The 22,841-nt window shown below is 44.0% G+C and overlaps 1 protein-coding gene across 9 annotated transcripts in view; it reads left to right on the top strand.

Moving 5' to 3' along the window:
- The window catches only part of LOC105487721 (RNA binding motif protein 47), a 208,638-nt gene that overhangs the window by 180,073 nt on the left and 5,724 nt on the right, over positions 1-22,841 (top strand). For 7 of the 9 annotated variants that reach the window (XM_011751309.3, XM_011751308.3, XM_011751310.3 and 4 more), the window contains 3 exons: positions 13,395-14,548; positions 15,597-15,803; positions 19,376-19,587. In XM_011751309.3, coding sequence (XP_011749611.1) covers positions 13,426-14,548; positions 15,597-15,803; positions 19,376-19,587 — 1,542 coding nt within the window. In that variant the 5' untranslated portion in view covers positions 13,395-13,425. The remainder of the gene's footprint in view (positions 1-13,394; positions 14,549-15,596; positions 15,804-19,375; positions 19,588-22,841) is intronic. The other 2 variants (XM_011751315.3, XM_071093700.1) reach the window with 2 other exon arrangements.

The raw sequence follows: 22,841 nt of genomic DNA on the forward strand, positions 1-22,841 counted from the left end.
GGTTTATCTCGTGCTTTTAATTCCTGAGTTTTTGGTCTCTTGTCCCCTTATAAACACTACTGAGGCCTCCTGCTTGCTTAGCAGAATAGTTCATAAACAAATTTATAAAATCATTTCTATTCCTCTGAATGAAACGCCTGGTGCAAGAGCTACTCATTCTTTCACTGAGGACTCAGCCGGAACTTCCTAGTCATGGCTAAAGCTTTGTGGCTGTCCACTGTCTACCACAGAAAGCGAGAGACTTAGACCCTTCACAATCTGGTTTTATTTTCTTTTTGAGCCTCATCTTATGCCCCATATCCACCTCCTACATTTCAGCTATTCGAGACTATTCCAGCATTTTTGCAAATGCCCACCTTTGCTCATAATGTTCCCTCTGCTCTGTCTCTTCCCCTTTCTTCTTTTTTTTGATGGAGTCTCACTCTGTTGCCCAGACTGGAGTGCAGTGGCATGATCTCAGCTCACTGCAGGCTCTACCTCCCGGGTTCAAGCAATTCTCCTGTCTCAGCTTCCCAAGTAGCTGAGATTACAGGCACATGCCACCACACCTGGTTAATTTTTGTATTTTTAGTAGAGACAGGTTTTGCCATGTTGCCCAGGCTGGTCTCGAACTCCTGACCTCAGGCAATCTGCCTGCCTTGGCCTCCCAAAGTGCTGGGATTACAGGCATGAGCTACTGTTCCTGACCTCTCCTTCCTTCTTCATCTACCCTTGCTAAACTGTGAACTCCAAGAACACGCAGTGGCCACCACTATATCTCCAAGCATCTAGCACAGCCTCACATGCAGCCAGTGCTCAATTAGTGTTTGAATGAGCAAGTGAATGAATCAATTCACATGCAAATATTGTTTAATCATTTATTCTACCACATCATTGCCTTTTGCCTATAGACCTGTACAGATGTTGACTTTAGTACCAGTGAATTGACTGTATCCCAGAAGCCCATTTTCAGTGATTGTTCATAGTGTGTCTTTAAAAAAAAAAAAGTGTAAATTTTAAGTGAGGGTTATTGCATTGTTGAAGAAACCAGTAACGACATTTGAAAATAGCCCAAGTCTTAAAAACCAGATTGTCAGCAGTTCTCATGTGTCCATGTAGCAGTGGGGTCTGAATTTAAATGAGACAGTTGGATACTTTAGACTGATTTCAGCAGTGATGTTTGTATAACCCAGGCCTGTCAGTTTGCTGTGATGACAAGTCAATTAGACAACAGAACCAGTCTTACAAGCCTTTATGGTAGTTGTTGTTTTGTTTGAAAATTAAATTGATAGTGTTTAGCACTATCAATTAAATAAGTATTATGGTATCACAGAGACGCTTACCTCAAACCCTTGAAAAATGTTGCACATTTCTCAGTCTTGATAGCCTTGACTTTTTTTTTTTTTTTTTTTTTTTAGTAGCAACTGGGTCTTGCCACGTTGCCCAGGCTGCTCTCGAACTCCTGGGCTCAAGCGATCCTCCCGCCTCAACCTCACAAAATGCTGGGATTACAGGTGTGAGACACTGTGCCCGGCCAGCCTTGACTATTCATAAGAGCCAGATCAAGACACCAGGCCCATGTTGAGGGAGGGCTGTAGAAAATAACAACTTATTCTCTATTTTAAAAGTACCTACCGGGCCGGGCGCAGTGGCTCAAGCCTGTAATCCCAGCACTTTGGGAGGCCGAGACGGGTGGATCACAAGGTCAGGAGATCGAGACCATCCTGGCTAACACGGTGAAACCCCGTCTCTACTAAAAAATACAAAAAACTAGCTGGGCGAGGTTGTGGGCGCCTATAGTCCCAGCTACTCGGGAGGCTGAGGCAGGAGAATAGGGTGAACCCGGGAGGCGGAGCTTGCAGTGAGCTGAGATCTGGCCACTGCACTCCAGCCTGGGCAACAGAGCGAGACTCCATCTCAAAAAATAAATAAATAAATAAATAAATAAATAAAATAAAAAGTACCTACCATGCGTGCCAGTATATAATCATATTACACAACTCCAAAATAGACTCCACCAGTAATTCTCAACAGAAAGCAATTTTGTTTGTACCCCCTGCCCCCAAATTTGCAATGTCTGGAGACATTTCTGGTTGTCACAACATTGTGGAGGTGGGGGCGCTTTTGCGTCTAGTGGGTGGAGGACAGGGATGTTATGAAACATCTTAAAACGCACAAGACAGCCCCCCATAACATAGAATTATCACAAATATCAATAGGGCTGAGGTTCGAAAACCCTGGGTTAGAGAACACCTGTATTCCCTGTGCAGCTCAAATTCTGGGATTTTATGAAACTAGATAATATATATGAAATAAATTTTTTTCGGGGAGGGGAAGACAGAGTCACCCAGGCTCGAGTGCAGTGGTGCGATCTTGGCTCACTGCAACCTCTGCCTCCCAGGTTCAAGCAATTCTCCTGCCTCAGCCTCCCAAGTAACTGGGACTACAGGTGCATACCACCACGCCTGGCTAAGTTTTGTACTTTTTTTTTTTTTTTTTTTCAGTAGAGACAGAGTTTCACCGTGTTGGCCAGGCTGGTCTTGAACTCCTGAACTCAGGTGATCTGCCCGCGTCAGCCTCCCAAAGTGCTGGAATTACAGGCGTGAGCCAGCTTGCCCAGCCTGAAAGAATTATAAATTGCAAAACACTATATGAATTCAAGCTAGTGTTAAATGATAGAAGCCACTGTGGCTTCTCCTTCCTTTTCCTTTCTGGTATCTGTCAGTCGACCTTTCTGCTCCTTGCCAGATCCCTCAAAGGCTTAGGTCAAAGGAGCCAAGGTAAGGAGTGAAACTAGAAGTCCCTCCTACTGTTTGTTCATGCATTGGAAAAACGTTGGCCCAAGAGGCATATGTGTGCTGAATTTGTGGGTTTCATTTTTGTTTGTTTCAGCATTACCCCATCAATCTTTTGAGACAAAGTATAAGTAATGCTTATTTAAAGGGAACAAGGCCGGGTGCAGTGGCTCACACCTGTAATCCCAGCATTTTAGGAGGCCAAGGCAGGTGGATCATTTGAGGCCAGGAGTTCAAGACCAGGCTGGTCAACATGGTGAAACCTTGTCTCTACTAAAAAAAGCACTAACCTTAGCTGGGCATGGTGGTGCATGCCTGTAGTCCTAACTACTCTGGAGGCTGAGGCAGGAGAATCGCTCAAACCCAGGAGGTGGAGGCTGCAGTGAGCTGAGATCGCACCACTGCACTCCAGCCTGGGCGACAGAAAGAGATTCCGTCTAAATAAATAAATAAAGGGAACAAGATAATAGATTCCTAACTGGTATTTGTGTGTTGCTAAACCCCTGCAGAAAATCTCCCCACTCCACCCCTTTCAGGAGGGTGGCTTCAGCCCTCTTGTAGTACACAGCAGGCCTCCCTGAGAACCCACAGCAAAAGGCTGCATTCTCAGGTGTGTGTTGATAGAAACGCCTGGGAAAACTGAGCCTTTTGGCTTTGCATCTGTTTATCATACACAAGCATTCATTGAATGATGTGCTTTGAAATAACAAAATCTGTACAATCATCAACACAATTAAGACCCATTATGAATGAACTCTGTCTCAGATGAGCGAGGGGTGGGCAGAAGGCATGGCCCAGAATGTCATGATTCCGCTGTATCTTCAACCTCTCAGAATCTTACCTAAAGAAAGGAGAGTCAAGGAGAGATGTTTATGTGCCCCAAGGGCCATGCTTTTCAATAGCAAGAGGTCCCTGCCTGTTAATAGAAAAAAAAGAGCCTGTGTTTCGAAGTCTTCGGCTTATTGTTTGGCCTCCCAGGCAAATTCCGTGTTCTGCCTCCATTTTGAGTGGAACTCCTTTTCCACTTTCAAACTCTGAGGTAATAGAAACATCCTGGTGCCAGGGACCTGCCCAGGAGTGGGTGTGTCCTCTCCAATGTTTATTCTACTGGGTGGTGGTAACTTGGACCAAGGCAGTAAGATAAATGCTCAGGGTAAGGCCAAATCTTGGAAACTTTCTGCAGAAACTGTTTTTCTCTCTGATTTCCTACCCCATCCCCTCCCTCACCCTGAGTTTGGGGCAACATCTTCCTTTACCAAATAATCAAATAATTTTTCTGTAAACCATGATAATCAAATAATTTTTCTGTAAACCATGAGGTTATTCTGAACTTTTGTGACAGACACCTCTCTAAAACACAAGCTATGACTTTCAAGTGACATTCTTTAAAGTAATAATAATTGCCAACCTTTTTAAACAAATGTGTGCCACACATTGCCAATTGTCACTTAGTCCTGGTGCTATTACTAGAACCATCTTAGAGATGTGGAAATGGAACTAAGGTGATTTGCCTAAGGAGACACAGCTAGTAAGTGGCGCAATCATGACTTGAACTTAGATCTCTGACTCCAAAGCCTTTGCTCTTACGTGCATTGTGTGTGTTAGGTCATGCTTAAGAAGTGATTATTAGGACAAAATTTTATGGTATGAATAAGGAACATCAAAATAGAAATCTAACCACAGAGATAGAATTACCTCTTGGATCAACACGTTTTAAAACCCTCCACTGAATTAAATTCCAGGTAGTGATTGGAAGACGCTGTACCCCACTGTATATAGCTTCAAATTGCAATTTGTCAGCTGGTCAGCAAATAAAGGTCTCCCAAGAATTCCAAATTGCATACTCATCTCAAACACACACACAGACACACACACACTCACACTCCAAGAGCTGTGAACCAAAGTTACTGGTAGTCTTATTTATTTTGACATGGAGTCTCACTCTGTCGCCCAGGCTGAAGTGTAGTGGCGCAATCTCGACTCACGGCAACCTCTGCCTCCTGGGTTCAAGCAATTCTCTACCTCAGCTTCCTGAGTAGCTGAGATTACAGGCACCCACCACCATGCCCGGCTAATTGTTTTGTATTTTTAGTAGAGATGGGGTTTTACCATCTTGGCCAGGTTGGTCTTGAACTCCTGACCTTGTGATCCACCCGCCTCAGGCTTCCAAAGTGCTGGGATTACAGGCCTGAGCCACCGCTCCCGACCAGTAGTCTTATTAATTCTAGGGTAAACTCATGCGTGTTTTTGATCCTAGGTAAAGACTGGTATGTAAACATTGAAAATATTTCCCAGTAGTACACTGGTATCCTTTGCCCTCCAAAATGTCCCAGTTCAAAGTTAAAATCCTAATGAAAGGTACTCTGAACCAATGCTAAAAAGAGAATTCAAATCTTTGATGATGTCTGCTCTACCTGTTTGCCTTGAAATTTTATTTCAGCCCAACAAGTTCAAACTCTCCCTAAAACATAACGAAAATCCCTAGTTCAGAATAATAATAGCATGGTTTGAAAGTATATTTTTTCTGCTTGTTTTATATACGAAACTATGAGTAAATGATTTATTTCAAATATATTGCCATGTTTATTTAATGCTAGCAGCCTTCAGTGAAGACTCATGCTTTTTTAGTGTTGGGAAGAATAGCTTTGTGCTGGGAGGGTCCTACCTCAGGGGATTTGGCATTTACATAGATGGTTGGACCTTTTGCATCCAATGTGGCAAGTCTCTTCATGTTCTTTCTGGGAGAGCTTCTGTAAAGTGCTTTCGCCAAGGATTAGGTGAGAAACAGGCTTACACATGGACGCATAAGCCACATCACCAGTGGAGAATCACACTCCAGACAGCTTACCTGCTATGAAAGGAATCTGGGAGACTCTGATACACCAGTCTCCACCAGAACTCACAGGCTAGGCTTCTCTACTGACTGGTTTAAAGTTGGCTGGGATAACCTCTTGCCTGTTTTCCTGTAAACACAGAATCCTACATAGGGGCAAGATTCTTACCTCCAGTTTTTTGGTTTTTTTTTTTAAGTTTGATTGTCGTTTTTCATTTTTTTTCTTTTCTTTTTTTTTTTTTTTTTTGAGACAGGGTCTTGCTCGTCACCTAGGCTGGAGTACAGTGGCATAATCATAGCTCACTGCAGCCTTGACCTCCCAGGCTCAAGTGATCCTCCCACCTCAGCCTCCCGAATAGCTGGGACCACAAGTGTTACGCCACCACACCCAGCTAATTTTTGTAGAGATGGGGGTCTCACTATGTTGCACAGGCTAGTCTCAAGCTCCTGAGCTCAAGCAATTCTCCTGCCTCAGCGTCCCAAAGTGTTAGGATTAAAGGTATGAGTCACCACGCCCAGCCTTAAGTTCAATTTTCTTGGGCTAACATTCCTCGATCACTTCGTGCTAGGTTCTGCACTAAGGACTTTACACCAATCATTTTATTTAATCCTCATTACAGCCCTATGATGAAAATCAGACTCCCAGGGTTCACATACCAGCTCTGATGCTCATTAACTGAGAATCTACTTAGACTCTGCGTGCTTCAGCTTCCCTATCTGTAGAGTGGAGACCCTAGTAATATCCCATATAGACATTGTGAGGATTGGAATGAGTTAATATGCACAACAAGCGTAGCACTCTGCCTGTCACATAATAGGCATTCAGTAAACACTAGTTAATACAGTCATCATTTCAGAGAGGAGAATATAGATTTAATGCTGTTAAATGACTTTTCTCAAGGTTCACAGCTAGAAGTAGAGGAACTAAGATTTGGACTTCAGACTCTCTGACTCTAGAGACATGCATTTATTCAACATGCTATGAAACCTAAACCAGAATGCCCAGTCCTTTTAAAACTGTCACATGGCAAATGGATGAAATTGGGGGACTCCGTGTTACTTATCTAGATATTTTGATTTGCTCACAGATAAGTTTCTACTTCTGACGTATACTTATTATTCATTCTGTCCACACTTCTGCCCCAAGCAAGAATCTCAACATTCAGGATACAGTATTTCACACTAGTCCCCAGACACCCCTGATATATTTAAAAGCAAAGTTCTGATGGTATGTGGCCTTTAACTTGGGAGACTATGCCCTTATCAGAAACAAATGTTAACAATGTTGAGGTGTATGACCCTTTTGAAGCAGGCTCTGGTCAGTAACCATGAGGACAAATACCTTAATTCTCAACTATTTGGCATTCGAAGCGTAATTCAGTTAACTGAGTTCAGTTAACCCAGAAGTCAGCTCCACAAGGACGAGGTCCACCATAGCTAGCATAGTATCTGGCACATAGCAGGTGGTCAGTAACTATTTGCTGAGTGAATGAATGAATGAATGAATGAAAACAAACCCTCTTGTATCTCTTTTGGAATTTTAAGAAATTATCATTAATATGTAAGTGTCAGGAGCTGAGCCAACAACCTTCATCAGACATTTTCTTCTTCCATGTCTCATAAATTTGGCCATTGGAGTTAAATGGAAAACAGCTTGGAAGAGGGAAAAATGTCAGCTAAACAACACTGTCTTTAAAAAATGTTAGAATTTAAGGCCGGGCACAGTGGCTCACGCCTATAATCCCAGCACTTCAGGAGGCAGGAAAATCACTTGAGGTCAAGAGTTTGAGACCAACCTGGCAAACATGGGGAAACCCCGTCTCTACTAAAAATACAAAAAGTAGCCGGGCGTGGTGGTGCACACCTGTAATACCAGCTACTCAGGAGGCTGAGGCAGATGAATCACTTGAATCCTGGAGGTGGAGATTGCAGTGAGCTGAGATCGCACCACAGCACTCCAGCCTGGGCAACAGAGCGAGACTCCATCTAAAAAAAAGAAAAAAGTTAGAATTTAAAAATTGGTCCTGAAATTAAGTTATCATTCAGCATAGGAAAACTATTATACGTAGCAAGCAGAATCTATGTGACTTAGCCTCAAGGATGTGCTCTTCCACATCTCCTAGCCCAGGGGTCAACGAAGGTGGAGAGTAAATACCTTAGGCTTTATGGGCCACACTCTCTGGGTCTCAACTATTTCACTTTGCCATTGTAATATAAAAGCAGCCATACATTATCTTTTCTTTTTTTTTTTCCCCAAAGGATAGGGCTGTGTTCCAATACAATTTTGCTTATAAAAACAAACAGCAGACCATATTTGGCCCACAACCATAGCTTGCCAATGCTGATCTAAAGCACATATAAATATAGTAAGTTAAGCATTTTTGAGAGATGGGGCATATTAACTGTATAGTTGTCTTTTTCAAAGTAGCTTGAAAATCTTTTCCTTTTTGTTATTGTTTGTAATTGTTATTTGTTTTGTTATTGTTGTTATTGTTGTTGTTTTTGAGATAGGATCTCACTCTGTTGCCTAGGCTAGAGTGCAGTGGCGCCGTCACGGCTCACTGCAGCCTCAGCTTCCTGAGCTCAGGTGATCCTCCCACCTTAGCCTCCCCAATAGCTGGGACTACAGGCACATACCAGCATGCCCGGCTAATTTTTGTACTTTTTGTAGAGATAGGGTTCTGCCATGTTGCCCAGGCTGGTCTCATGCTCCTAAGCTTAAGCAATCTGCCTGCCTTGGCCACCCAAAGTGCTGGAATTACAGGCGTGAGTCACTGCACCCAGCCTCATTTATCCTTTAATATATCTAAGCGTTTGGCATCTGAATTCATTGAGTAGAGCAGCACACCATATAATGTATTTAATATGGTATATTAAACATGATAATAAGGAGAATAAAACTTGTAGGCCATAAGATTTTCTTGAATGTGTTAACCTGAGTCAAGGTACCTTTTTTTTTTTTTTTTTGGAGACGGAGTTTCACTCTTGTTGCACAGGCTGGAGTGCAATGGTGCCATCTCTGCTCACTACAACCTCCGCCTCCCAGGTTCAAGGGATTCTCCTGCCTCAGCCTCCCGAGTAGCTGAGATTACAGGCATGTGCCACCACGCCCAGCTAATTTTATATTTTTATTAGAGATGGAGTTTCTCCATGTTGGTAAGCCTGGTCTCGAACTCCTGACCTCAGGTGATCTGCCTGCCTCAGCCTCCCAAAGTGCTGGGATTATAGGCGTAAGGCACCGCGTCCAGCCCCGTGTACCATTTTTTAAATGGCCTCTAATGAAATCCTGATTTTATCGACTCTAATTTTTGTCTTTTTTGCATCTCTGAACCTTCTTGCTTTTTTAAAGGATTTTGTTTTTACTGTGGTATATTATACATAACATTTTACCATTTTTAAGTGTATGGTTCAGTGGCATGAAGTATATTCACACTATTGTGCTGCCATCACCACCATCCATCTCCAGACCTTTATTATCCCTAATTAAAACACCAACACCCATGAAGCACTAATTCCCCACTCCTCCCTTTCTCCAGTCCATGGTAACCACTAGTCTACTTTCTGTCTATGAATTTGACTACTCTAGGTACCTTATATAAGTGGAGTCATATAATATTTATCCTTTTGTGTCTGGCTTATTTCACCATTAGCATAATGTCTTCAGGGTTCTTCCATATTGTAGCACATATCAGAATTTTATTCAAGGCTGAATAAGCCAAGCACAGTGGCTCACACCTGTAATCCCAGCACTTTGGGAGGCCGAGGTGGGTGGAGCACCTGAGGTCAGGAGTTCAAGACCAGCCTGGCCAACATGGTGAAACCCCATCTGTACTAAAAATACAAAAATTAGCCGGGCGTGGTGGTGTGCACCTGTAGTCCCAGTTACTTGGGAGGCTGAGGTGGAAGAATTGTTTGAACCTGAGAGGTGGAGGCTGCAGTGAGTGGAGACTGCACCACTGCATGGCAGCCTGGTGACAGAGTGAGACTCTGTCTAAAAAAAAAAAAAGAAAAAAGGCTTAATAATACTGCATTGTACACGTATACCACATTCTGTTTATCATAATCCATTGATCAACCTTTGGGTTGCTTCCATCTTTTGGCAACTATAAATACTGTTGCTATTATACAAGTATCTATTTGAGTGTTTTGGGTATATACCTAGAAGTGGCATTGCTGGATCAAATGGTAATTCTATGTTTAATTTTTTGAGGGACCATCATACTGGTTTTTTACAGCAGGTGTACCATTTTATATTCCTACCAGCATTGCATGAGGGTTTCAGTTTCTCCATGTCCTTGCCAATGCTTATTTCCTAGTTTTTGTTGTTTTTATAATAACTATCCTAATGAGTGTGAAGTAGTATGTCACTGTGGTTCTTACTTGTTTGTATGCAATACTAGTAGTTGGTGTAATAGACATAGCAAATTTGGATATTACATTAATCAATGTCTGGCTCTAATTAGATATATATGCATGTATGTATGCATTGATTCTTTTCCTCCAAAATTACAACATGGTTTATAAGAACATGTGAACAATAAGATAAATAATACAAACAGCTCAATTCATGTCACTGGGAAAACTGAAAAAATAGAAGAAAACTAAAAAATGAAACTGTAACCCAAATTAGATGAACAAGAAAGTGTGTTGTAATGTCCCCTACAGTTACTAAAATTGGAGTGAAAAGAAATCAATCGTGAACTTCCTGGTGGCCAAAGTAAAAATAAAAACAGGGTCGCTAACATGGTTTGTTTACTACAGAAGATGAAAGCACAGGAAATAAAAGGCTTTTCTTGGCTCATTGATGTAAGAAATAAGCTATCGCTATTTTAAAATATGTAGAGATAATTGTGTTACTGACACCAGCAGATTTCAGACTGAAAGCAAACAGGATTTTTTTTTGTATTATTGGGGTTGGGATTGGCAATGACTCCATAGCCTGACTACTGGAAGACTGTTTTTGTGGGTAGAATAGTAGTTTCAAAGTGCAGTTGGGGTGACAGGAAGGCAACTCCACCTATCTCAGCAGAGAGATAAGTTCTATTCCCTTGGACTTTAGTCAGTTAATGTTGTATACAGTACAACAGGTAAGAGCTTGAATTGTGTCCTATGTATTTATATACATAGCTGGCATTTCCTGCCCAGGTCACAGATTGTAACTACATGGGTGTTTATACAAATAGTCTTCTTAAAAATATATCCTTATCTTCCATTTGGAAGAAGGGAAAGGTCTTCATGTTCGAATTTAATGTTGAAATTTCTTGGTTGGGTGCAGTGGCTCATGCCTATAATCCTAGCACTTTGGGAGGCCGAGGCAGGAGGATTGCTTGAACCCAGGAGTTTGAGACTAGCTGGGGTAACATAGTGAGACTCCATCTCTATTTTAATTGGGATCTTTTTTCTTTTTTTCTTTTCCTTTTTTTTTGGTTCCTTTTTTTGTGGAAAACAAGGTCTTTCTATATTTCCCAGGCAGGCTTCGAACTCCTGGGCTCAAGTAATCCTCCCACCTCTGCCTCCCTAAGAGCTGGAATTACAGGCACAAGCCACTGCGCCTGGCCCTCCATCTCTATTTTTAAAAAAAGAAAAAAAACCTTTTTCAACTTGAAACTACAGAAACTAATGTATCATTTTCCAAGTATACTACAAAAAAATTTCATGATAACTGGAGATGTCAAACCAGCTTCCAAGCACTTGAAGAGGAAAAAAATAATAAGAATAGAAGCCACATGTAACAGACATTTTTAAAGAACTGAAAATGTTTATCTTAAGAATTACTCTAAAATTGAAAGAATTGGTCTAAGATTTTACTGAAAAGTTTGGATGAAAAATAATAACTGACATTTCTTGAGCATTTATAATGTTCTAGGCACCATTCAAAATGCTGTGTATGTATTAACTCACTCCTCTAAACTTAATGAGGTCAGCACTATTATTATCATTCCTATTTTATAGGTAGGGAAACTGAGGTGAGGCATGGAGCAGCTAACACTAGCAAGTATTAGAGCTGAGATTCATACACAAACATATGCAGTCTGGCTCCAGAAGCCACATACTTACCTGCTAAACCATACTGCCACTTGATACTAGAGCAAATTAACCACAGAAGGACTATTTTGGCCATCTGGCAAATAAATAGCTTAGATTTATTTTGTTTCATTACAGTTTTGTTTTTTCCTTCAATGATCAAATTCATTTTTATTATCCTTGAAATTTCCCTTAATATTCTTGTATACATCTCCTAGTCCTAAATTTTAAAAAAATGAATGATACTCCGGGTTCTAATTAATTGATGAAACCTTATACAGCCATTAAAGATGATGTTTTTACAAAGATTTTTAAGAATATGGAGGAATGCTTATAACATAAAGTAGCACCATGTAAATTAGGAAGAAGCCAGGCTTCCCCCTCCCACCTCCTCAAGAAAACATCTGGAAAACAGATGGGAAAGTTTCATTGTGCTATTATTGGGTTGGAAAATTAGGACTAATTTCTTATGTACTTTTCTTAACTTTCTATAAAATTCAACTGAATGCTTTTATAGTCCAAAAAATGAAATAGATTTCATTTTTTAAAGGCAAATTGAAGCCTTTCATTACAAAAGTATAGTCTGCAGCTCTTCATGATAATCTTATTGCATAATTTAGAATCATTTCCACAGAGCCCTCGGCCATATAAGCGAAGGTGGCACAGTTCAGACCTGCACTGTGATAGGTGGGTGTTTAATTAAATTTAAAATCCAGCTCCTCAGTCACACTAGCTCCATTCCAAGTGCTCAGTAGCCACATGTGGCAAGTGACAGCTTTTCTAGCATCATAGAAAATTCTATTGCCCAGTATGGGTTTGGAAGAAAAAACAGGGAATCTGGAGCCAGAAAACTTGGAATCAAGTCTACCCTACTAGCTGACACTTACTGTGTGAAATGGGGCAATTTACTCAACCTCTCTCAGCCTATTTCCCCATGACCAAATTGGGACTGAAGATAATATCACATACCATATACAGAGGTTAAGAAGATTAAGAGAATGCAGGTGACAGTTCTCCGAAAACAATAGTGTGGTTTACCAGGTAGATGCTGCTTCCCAGGCCTCCAGCTTGAAGTCAGTCTAGCTTTTCGAGGACTGATTCCAAATCTTTGAATGCTTCACACCAAGAATTTTACCTGAATGCCACCATCAAAATCAGATTAACTCTTATTACAGTTCCTAGACCAAGTCTGTGGCAATGTGGGCATTTCATTTCTTCCTTGTAAAAAGCTTTAATACACAGCTCTCTCTATACAGTGACACCTCCTAAAAGTTTTCTTTAATAATTTAAAATCTTCACTGTATTTCCATTCCTACAAAGAAAAAGACTCCCTTAAAAAAGAAAAGAAAAAAGGTTTGTTCACCAAAGAAATATGTGAAGTTTGTCATATTCCATATAACAAGGAAATCCGGCGGAGTTAACGGTGCAGGAATGAAGCAAAAGAACATGAGGTTTTTACCAACAATGATAGCAGTTTCGCAAAACTTCAAAGCTGTCGGGGTACTGATGAAATGGAAGTACTTGCTCATTCTGATTTTTTTTTTTTTTTTTCCTAACTCACTTCTGGTTCTTACTGCAAGATAACTTGACTGTTTTAGACAAGTGTAGGGCTGCTGCATTTCCAGAACACCTCCATCCTATTTCTCATTTAAATCACCTCACCTTCCCTGTGGCCTATTAATGCATACTTGCAAGGCTGCGAAACAACCCAAAGGAGGCAAGATCCAGCGGTTCCCCACTCACGCTCCTTTCTGCTTCCCCAGGTTTCCACCAGCTGTGGATGCCTTTGACATTATGACCGCAGAGGATTCCACCGCAGCCATGAGCAGTGACTCGGCCGCCGGGTCCTCGGCCAAGGTGCCCGAGGGCGTGGCGGGCGCGCCCAACGAGGCGGCACTGCTGGCGCTGATGGAGCGCACCGGCTACAGCATGGTGCAGGAGAACGGGCAGCGCAAGTACGGCGGCCCACCGCCCGGCTGGGAGGGCCCGCACCCGCAGCGCGGCTGCGAGGTCTTCGTGGGCAAGATCCCGCGCGACGTGTACGAGGACGAACTGGTGCCCGTGTTCGAGGCTGTGGGCCGCATCTACGAGCTGCGGCTCATGATGGACTTCGACGGCAAGAACCGCGGCTACGCCTTCGTCATGTACTGCCACAAGCACGAGGCCAAGCGCGCAGTGCGCGAGCTCAACAACTACGAGATCCGCCCAGGTCGCCTGCTAGGCGTGTGCTGCAGCGTAGACAACTGCCGCCTCTTCATCGGCGGGATCCCCAAGATGAAGAAGCGCGAGGAGATCCTGGAGGAGATCGCCAAGGTCACCGAGGGCGTGCTGGACGTGATCGTCTACGCCAGCGCGGCCGACAAGATGAAGAACCGTGGCTTCGCCTTCGTGGAGTACGAGAGCCACCGCGCGGCTGCCATGGCTCGCCGCAAGCTCATGCCCGGCCGCATCCAGCTGTGGGGCCACCAGATCGCCGTGGACTGGGCCGAGCCCGAGATCGATGTGGACGAGGACGTGATGGAGACGGTGAAGATCCTCTACGTGCGCAACCTCATGATCGAGACCACAGAGGACACCATCAAGAAGAGCTTCGGCCAGTTCAACCCTGGCTGCGTGGAGCGCGTCAAGAAGATCCGCGACTACGCCTTCGTGCACTTCACCAGCCGCGAGGATGCCGTGCACGCCATGAACAACCTCAACGGCACTGAGCTGGAGGGCTCGTGCCTGGAGGTCACGCTGGCCAAGCCCGTGGACAAGGAGCAGTACTCGCGCTACCAGAAGGCAGCCAGGGGTGGCGGTGCGGCCGAGGCGGTGCAGCAGCCCAGCTACGTGTACTCCTGCGACCCCTACACGCTGGCCTACTACGGCTACCCCTACAACGCGCTCATCGGGCCCAACAGGGACTACTTCGTGAAAGGTTAGTGGGGGCTCTTCTCCTGGGTGGGGCCCTCAAGAACTTTGCTTCCTAGGCAGGGGGCACCAGGGATATCGTGGCTGGCATTTGCTGAGCTGGTAGGTGCTGAAGGCCCTCCCACCCTCCTTTTGGGTTTGCATTCTGGGTCTAGTTCTTTGCTGGCACCGAAGGCCGTCACTTCTGCAGCATTGATAGAAATACAGGTCGTTCTGGGGTGAGCGGTAAAATCACATGGGTGTGCAAACACTGGCATTCTGCCTTGCCGGGGTCCACCGGGTTAGGGGCTCGTCCACCAATCTCTTGGTGCTTAGGTTAAAACCTGCTTGTGATATTAAATCTTAAGATGTTGGTGGAGTCAATGATTTTTAATTTTGTTTTTTGTTATCATTGGTTAGGATATAATGAAACGCAGCATTACCTGGAAAATAAGATACATAGGTTCTGGGTCCTGTTCTCTGATTAACTAGCCTGTGACTTTAGTCACTTTAGTCTCCCCTTGGCCTGTTTTCTCAAGCATGAAATGAGGAAGGTGGACTAGCAAATCCCCTTCCAAATCTAACTTTAAAAAAAAAATATTTAATTGTGTGTGTGTGTATATATATATATATATATACACACACATATATATATATATTTGGAGACAGGGTCTCACCATGTTGCCCAGGCTGGTCTTGAACCCCTGGGCCCAAGCCATCCTCTAGCCTTAGCCTCCCAAAGTGCTGGGATTACAGGCACAAGACACCGCACCTGGCCCCAATTTTTTGTGGGGGGGAGTGGGTATTCTATGAATGTTTTTCTTTACTGAAATTGCAGATACAATCCTAGAAACTCACCCTGCAAGTTTGCCTCTTGTACTAAGCAGACATGCTTAGGATGCAAATCTAGGCTGAAATAGAATGTTGGAAGCATCTTTACCAGCCTATTAAAGAGCAAAGGTGTAGCTACCTGCAACTTAGACTGGAGCAGTTAAATGCTGAGAACTGAGGGCTGAGGTCTGCCTCCAGCACCATCACTGTTGGTTGCTCATCATCTTTTGTGTTGTTATTACAAGCAGGCAGCATAAGAGGCCGAGGGCGAGGTGCAGCTGGCAACAGAGCCCCGGGGCCCCGGGGTTCCTACCTCGGGGGATATTCTGCTGGCCGTGGTATATATAGCCGATATCATGAAGGGAAAGGAAAGCAGCAAGAAAAAGGATATGAACTTGTGCCGAATTTGGAAATCCCTACCGTCAACCCAGTTGCCATTAAACCTGGTACAGGTCAGTATAAACCAGATTGAGAATGCACCCATTCAGCATAAACCCCAGCCCTTCTGTTAGAAGTGAATCCAAGCCTTTCTGGGGATCTCACATCTGCACAGGGGTTCCTCTTCTCCCAGGCAGCTAGGGACAAGGCAAAAAGAAAGTGGCCCCCTGGACCTCCTTATCTAGAACTTCAAGCTTTGACCATGGTCAAATCAAACTTGCCTGAAGTAAGGTTTTCTTTTTTCCTTTTTTTTTTTTTTTTGAGACAGAGTCTCACTCTGTCACCCAGGCTGGAGTGCAGTGGCATGATCTCGGCTCATTGCAAGCTCTGCCTCCCGGGTGCATACTATTCTCCTGCCTCAGCCTCCAGAGTAGCTGGGACTACAGGCGCCCACCACCACGCCCAACTAATTTGTCTATATATATATATATATATATATATATATATATATATTTTTTTTTTTTTTTAAAGTAGAGATGGGGTTTCACTGTGTTAGCCAGGATGGTCTCGATCTCCTGACCTCATGATCCGCCCATCTCGGCCTCCCAAAGTGCTGGGATTACAGGCGTGGGCCACTGCGCCCAGCCGTGCAGTAAGATTTTCAAAGGGTTGTCACCCATTGTTAGTCTTTTTCTCAGTCTGTGGCTAAGTAGGGAGAGTTGTGGGGGGAAGAAAGGAAGAACATGAGGCTCTCTGTATCTTCTGTCAGGTAAAACGTATCTTTTCCTTACTCAGGCCTATTTCTGCCCCAACCATCTGATGTCAGAGGGTAGAGCTTATTGGCCCATTCTGAGAGTTGTTGGGAAGGGCAGAAAATTCCCCTTCAGAATTCAGCAGCACCTTTTGTCCCTTGTCATGGTCTGAGCAAATAAGAATGCTTGGGGACAAGGCAGTGGTCAAAGTTTTGTTGTTGTTGTTGTTGTTTGAGATGGAGTATTGCTCTGTCACCCAGGCTAGAGTGCAGTGATCTTGGCTCACTGCAACCTCCACCTCCCAGGTTAAGCGATTCTCCTGCCTCAGCCTCCCCAGTAGCTGGAACTACAGGCGCGCACCACCATGCCGGCTACTTTTTGTATATTTAGTAGAGGTGGGGGTTTCACCATGTTGCACAGGCTGCTCTCGAACTCCTGATCTCAAGTGAGCCGCCCCCCTCAGCCTCCCAAAGTGCTGGGATTATAGGCATGAGCCACCGCACCTGGCCTTTGGTGAAAGTTTTTGCAGCTAATTCCCTGGTTTCTAATTTCCAGCACTCATTTCCTCCTCTAGCTGGATCAGTAGATTGGGAGTAGGGATGCTCAATAATTTCAAGCCAGGGACCTTGAACTTTGCTTTCACCTCCAGGCCCCACAAACCTGTTTATCAATGTTGTTAGTGCCCATGGCCATCTAACGTGAGGCCGGTCTTCTGATCCAAACCTGCAAAGAACATTAACTCCATTGTGTGAGTCTAGCACGAACTCACGCAGCACCCCGCAGAAGCATCCAAACACGTGGAAAACTCAGTCCGTGGGTGATTGGCGTGACCCTCCTCCAGACGCCCTCCCTGGCTTCAGCAGGAGGAGGTTGAAGAACTGTTCAGAGCCCAGCTACTCTGATTTTCTTCTGGTTGAGATTGTACACTTCTTTCCCTAGCTAAAATAGAGTCAAGGAATCTGTGCATTTGGGACATAGGTACGCATTGGCCACATAGGGTTAAAAAGTATTTTGCTAGTTGAACTTTCTTTTGATGAATCTAGTAATGATTTTTTTTTTTTTTTTTTTTTTTTTGGCCTGCGTAAAAATTCTGCAATTAAGTGACTCCTTAGACTAGATTGCCTTTTAAATGTCATTGGCACTGTGGGCAAAGTAAAACTGATCCTACAGCTCTGTAACTTCATAAAATAGAGCCTGGATATGGGAGTTGTCGCTTCTACTTGTTGGGAAGGGGACTCCTGTTGGCAAGTTAAGGCAGCTTAAGGTTTAACAAGAGAAAAGAACTGTTAAATAATCTTTAGTCATGTAAAGTTGTGTCCCGGAGGCTGAGGTAGAAATTCCTGTGGGCTGATAGCCAGAACAATTCATTTACTTCATACAACCCCTTGTAGCTTAAACTCACAACCCTCTCGGCCCCATCCATTGGCCTTGGTGTCTATTTCTGATCATCCAGAAAATGAGAACATTGTATTTTAGGAGAGGCACCAGGGTGGTGGTGAAGTATCTGGGCGCAAGACCAGTGGAAGATATGGTTGGAAAGGCAGGTAAAATATTTGATTCAGGTTTTAGGTGTATTTTATCAAATGGCCATACCATTGTTTAGCTTATAATCATTTGTCTCTTTACCTTTGATTGAGTCTATCCTTATTAGAATAAATGTACCTACAGTTGGAGAAAACCAGAAATAGAAAGATTCTTTGTGTACACATTTCATATTTTTGCTTATCCTTTCAACACACACAAACACACAAATACACCCCCCACCGCCCCCCGACACACACACATCAGGGCTAGTATCTTTTCCTTTTGATCTCTTCTTACTGTACCTTGACATTCAATAACTGCTATCTGTTTGAATCTCTCGTTGAAATCATAATTTTGGACTTGCAGAAATTCTTTGAATTGGGAGGTCCCACTAAAAGCCAATCACTCCACAGGTTCCCTTCTTTGAGTGGACATGAAGAAATTGGGGAATGTGCTATTTTTTTTTTACCGTGTGTTTTTCCTTGAATCGGTAATGCTAAAATCTGAAATAAAGGGTGGGGAGGATGTACGGAGGTCTGAGTTCTCAGAATGAAACCCTCAACAGCACCTGTTTCTTAAATAGTGGTGAAAGTGAAAAAAAGGCAGTGGGACTGGTAATGAGTGAGGTGAGTAGGAAGGAACAGGCGGGCCCAACTCTCACAGGCGGTAGGCCTCAAGCCTCTGATCTCACTTCTTTGTCTAAGCCTGTTTTCCCATAGTCAGAGGCCCTTTCTTGCTCAGTAGGACATCAAGAATAAGATTCAAACTGATTTTTCTGTAGAAATAGAAAATATTGGTGCAGAAGCCTAACTCTAGGGGTCTCTTCCACGACAGGCAGGGGAAGTTACCTGCTACCGCCTATCCCTTCCTCTTGGGGAGCAGGCATCTGGGTACATGGCTTGTACTGAGAGAACAATAGTGAGCTTAGAGAGGCCCCTGACCTCTAAACGTGGTTTTAAAAAAATATCTTCGGCTGGGTGCAGTGGCTAACACCTGTAATCTCAGCACTTTGGGAGGCCAAGGCAGTTGGATTGCTTGAGCTCAGGAGTTCAAGACCAGCCTGGGCAATGTGGCGAAACCCTGTCTCTACAACAACAACAGAAAATAGCTGGGCAAGGTGGCCTGTGCCTGTAGTTCCAGCTACTCAGGAGGCTGAGGTGGGAGGATCGCTTGAGGCCAAGAGATTGAGGCTGCAGTGAGCCTTGATCGCACCACTGCATTTCAGCCTGGGCCACAGAGTGAGACCCTGTCTCAAAAGAAAGAAAAGTTTTTTTTAAAAATAAAAATAAAAAATATCTTAGAGCAAGTGCTGGACCCCCCTCAGCAACTGAAAGTGATTGACCCATTTTTCCTTCTTGCTTCTCTTACAGTAGCCATCCCTGCCATTGGGGCCCAGTATTCCATGTTTCCAGCAGCTCCAGCCCCTAAAATGATTGAAGATGGCAAAATCCACACAGTGGAGCACATGATCAGCCCCATTGCTGTGCAGCCAGACCCAGCCAGTGCTGCTGCCGCCGCAGCTGCCGCAGCCGCAGCCGCAGCCGCCGTCATTCCCACCGTGTCGACGCCACCGCCTTTCCAGGTAGAGTTCTGATTGCAGTCGTTGTTATTTGCGTGTGAAGCCTCTCTTTATCCTGGATTCATTTAGTATTCAGCACTGAGAATTTACTGTGTGCCTGGCTCTCTTTTACAGCTATGCGATTGGGTGACACAAAGCATTTTGAATTTGAATCATGACAGAAAAAGTAATTGTAATTAATTGTACTACCCTAATAATATCATTGTTAAGGGTGGGAATCAATATGTAAAAATGATGTGTAATTTTTCACAGTGTCATAATATTGTGCATATATGTTTTTTAAATAGCACTGAATAATTTTTAGCTCATGATGTTAAAGAGCTGACGCACAAAGTCCAGGGAACGATTTCGCATTTTCACATTTCACACTGAGGCTCCATGAAGATTTCTTTAAAAAATGTTAACCCAGTGGGTCGGTGTATGTGTGTGTGTGTGTGCGCGAGCGTGTGTGTGTGTAAAGAGAGAGAGAGAGAAAGAACATCTGTATAGATATGTAAAATTTTATGCTGGGTAGAGTGGCTCATGCCTGTAATCCCAGCACATAGGGAGGTCAAGATAGGAGGATCACTTGAGGCCAGGAGTTCAGGACCAGCTTGGGCAACATGGTGAGACAGTGTCTCTCCAAATATATATATTTTTTAAATTAGCCTGGCATGGTGGCATATGCCTGTAGTCCCAGCTACTGGAGAGGCTGAGGCAGGAGGACCGCTTGACCAGCCTTGAGGTCAAGGCTGTAGTGAGCTGTGATTGCACCGCTGCACTCCAACCTGGGCAACAGAATGAGACCCTGTCTCAAAAAAATTTTTACAAAATATGTCCATAATCCTCTCCTCCAACCATATCTCCCACTGTTCCCCTATCTGTTCCCAAACTCATCTTACCATGTTGGCCTCCTTCCCCACATTTGTTCATACTGTATCCTGGTTTCTTTATTCTCATCTCTTCCATAGAATCTTCCCCATCCACCTCCTAGAGAAATGTTCTCTCCTGTACTCCTCATTACTACATCATTACTTGGCCTGTGGCTGCCAATGTGTTCTATCTTCCAAGGAAAATGAAGCTCCTCTAAACCAAAGACTGTGTCTTGTTTCTTTGCATCTTCACCTCATAGGACATAGGGAGGACATCCATTTAACAGAAGAAAATCTTGGCCGGGCGCGGTGGCTCAAGCCTGTAATCCCAGCACTTTGGGAGGCCGAGGCGGGCGGATCACAAGGTCAGGAGATCGAGACCACAGTGAAACCCCGTCTCTACTAAAAATACAAAAAATTAGCCGGGCGCGGTGGCGGGCGCCTGTAGTCCCAGCTACTCAGGAGGCTGAGGCAGGAGAATGGCGGGAACCCGGGAGGCGGAGCTTGCAGTGAGCCGAGATCGCGCCACTGCACTCCAGCCTGGGCAACAGCGTGAGACTCCGTCTCAAAAAAAAAAAAAAAAAAAAAAAAAAGAAAATCTTGTTAAAGCTGTTCTCTGTGAGGCAGTGAATCGCAAATACTAATCACAAGTACTCAGGCCCAAGATCCCTTACCCAGCTGAAAAAGAATTATCCAGGTCACTTCTTTTCATTTTTGATTTTTGATTTTTTTGAGACAGAGTCTCACTCTGTCACCCAGGCTGGAGTGCATGGCTCACTGCAACCTCAACCTCCCTGGTTAAAGCAATCCTCCCACCTCAGCCTCCCAAGAAGTTGGGACCACAGACGCACACCACCATGCCCGGCTAACTTTTTTGTATGTAGGGACAAAGTCTTGCCATGTTGCCCAAACTGGTATTGAACTCCTGGACTCAAGCAGTCCTCCCACCTCAACCTCCCAAAGTGTGGGATTACAGGCCTACATTTTTTAAAAAACAGAGATTGTTAGACTCTAATCCCTGAAGTTTCCAATTCAGTCAAACTGGGCTGGGGTCCTAGAACTGATATTTTGCACAGCTCCTCAATGATTCTGAGACAGAGCCAGGCCTCTGACCCTCCACAGTAGGATGCTGTTTACTTGCTTTTGCTCACTCTGAATGCTAGTCTTGACTGCGTTATTCAGAAAGGGCAGACTCACTGAAGCTTATTTGTCTTTCAGTCTGTCATTAAGTATTCTTTAACTTGGGATTTCTGAAAGACAAAAAGAGGAACTGGTTGTAAATGACACTGTAGAATAACAACTGAGTGTAGTTATAGTACTTGTGGACTGATGGTAAATATTTACAATAACTTAGCAGCAGTACTTAGTGAAATTTTGATAATAATTTCTAATTCTTCTTTACTAAGAAACTCATGAACATTTGTCTTTGATGTGCACTGTGAGTTCTGGTCAGGTCCAAATTCCAGGCACCATAATCATGTTCTGACTATTTCTGTCTCCTATCAGTCTGCACTGGCTGTTGCCATCGGGGTTCTTTTTTTTTTTTTTTTTTTGAGACGACATCTAACTCTGTCGCCCAGGCTGGAGTGTAGTGGCGCGATCTTGGCTCACTGCAACCTCCGCCTGCCAGGTTCAGACGATTCTCCAACCTTAGCCTCCCAAGTAGCTAGGACTACAGGCACGTGGCCACCACGCCTGGCTAATTTTTTGTATTTTTTTAGTGGAGACGGGGTTTCCACTTCATTGAGCCACAGTTTGAAATGTGAAAATGTGAAATCGTTCCCTGGACTTTGTGCGTCAGCTCTTTAACAGGTTTCACCTATTAGCCAGGATGGTCTTGATCTCCTGACTTCATGATACGCCCTCCTCAGCCTCCCAAAGTGCTGGGATTACAAGGCCATGAGCCACCACGCCCAGCCACCATCAAGGTTCTTATTTGCAGTCTTTGCTTATCCTCCCCTAGCTTTAATCATCCTCCCCTACGTTGTAGGTGCTCAGGGGTGTTCCTGTTTAGCCATTTAGTTAAAGCAAGGATAACCGCTCCTCCTTGACAAGAGGGAAGACTGCAGGGACTCTTCACCTGAATTAGAGGCACATTTTTGGGGGATTTTTGTTTTGTTTTGTTTTGTTTTTTGTTTTTTTGAGACGGACTCTCACTTTGTCACCCAGGCTGGAGTGCAGTGGTGGGATCTCAGCTCACTGCAACTTCCGCCTCCAGGGTTCAAGCGATTCTCCTGCTAGGGGCACTTTTTAAAGATGGATAAATGTTTCTCCCACTACCACCATTGCATTTTTCTTTATTCCTGCTCTTTGATATGCTGTATTATTGCAATTGTATAGTGGTCCCCCCTTATCCATGGGGGATACATTCCAAAATCCCCAGTGGATGCCTGAAACACAGATATT

Source organism: Macaca nemestrina, chromosome 3 (assembly GCF_043159975.1).
Source record: "Macaca nemestrina isolate mMacNem1 chromosome 3, mMacNem.hap1, whole genome shotgun sequence".
Classification (NCBI taxonomy): Eukaryota; Metazoa; Chordata; class Mammalia; order Primates; family Cercopithecidae; genus Macaca; species Macaca nemestrina.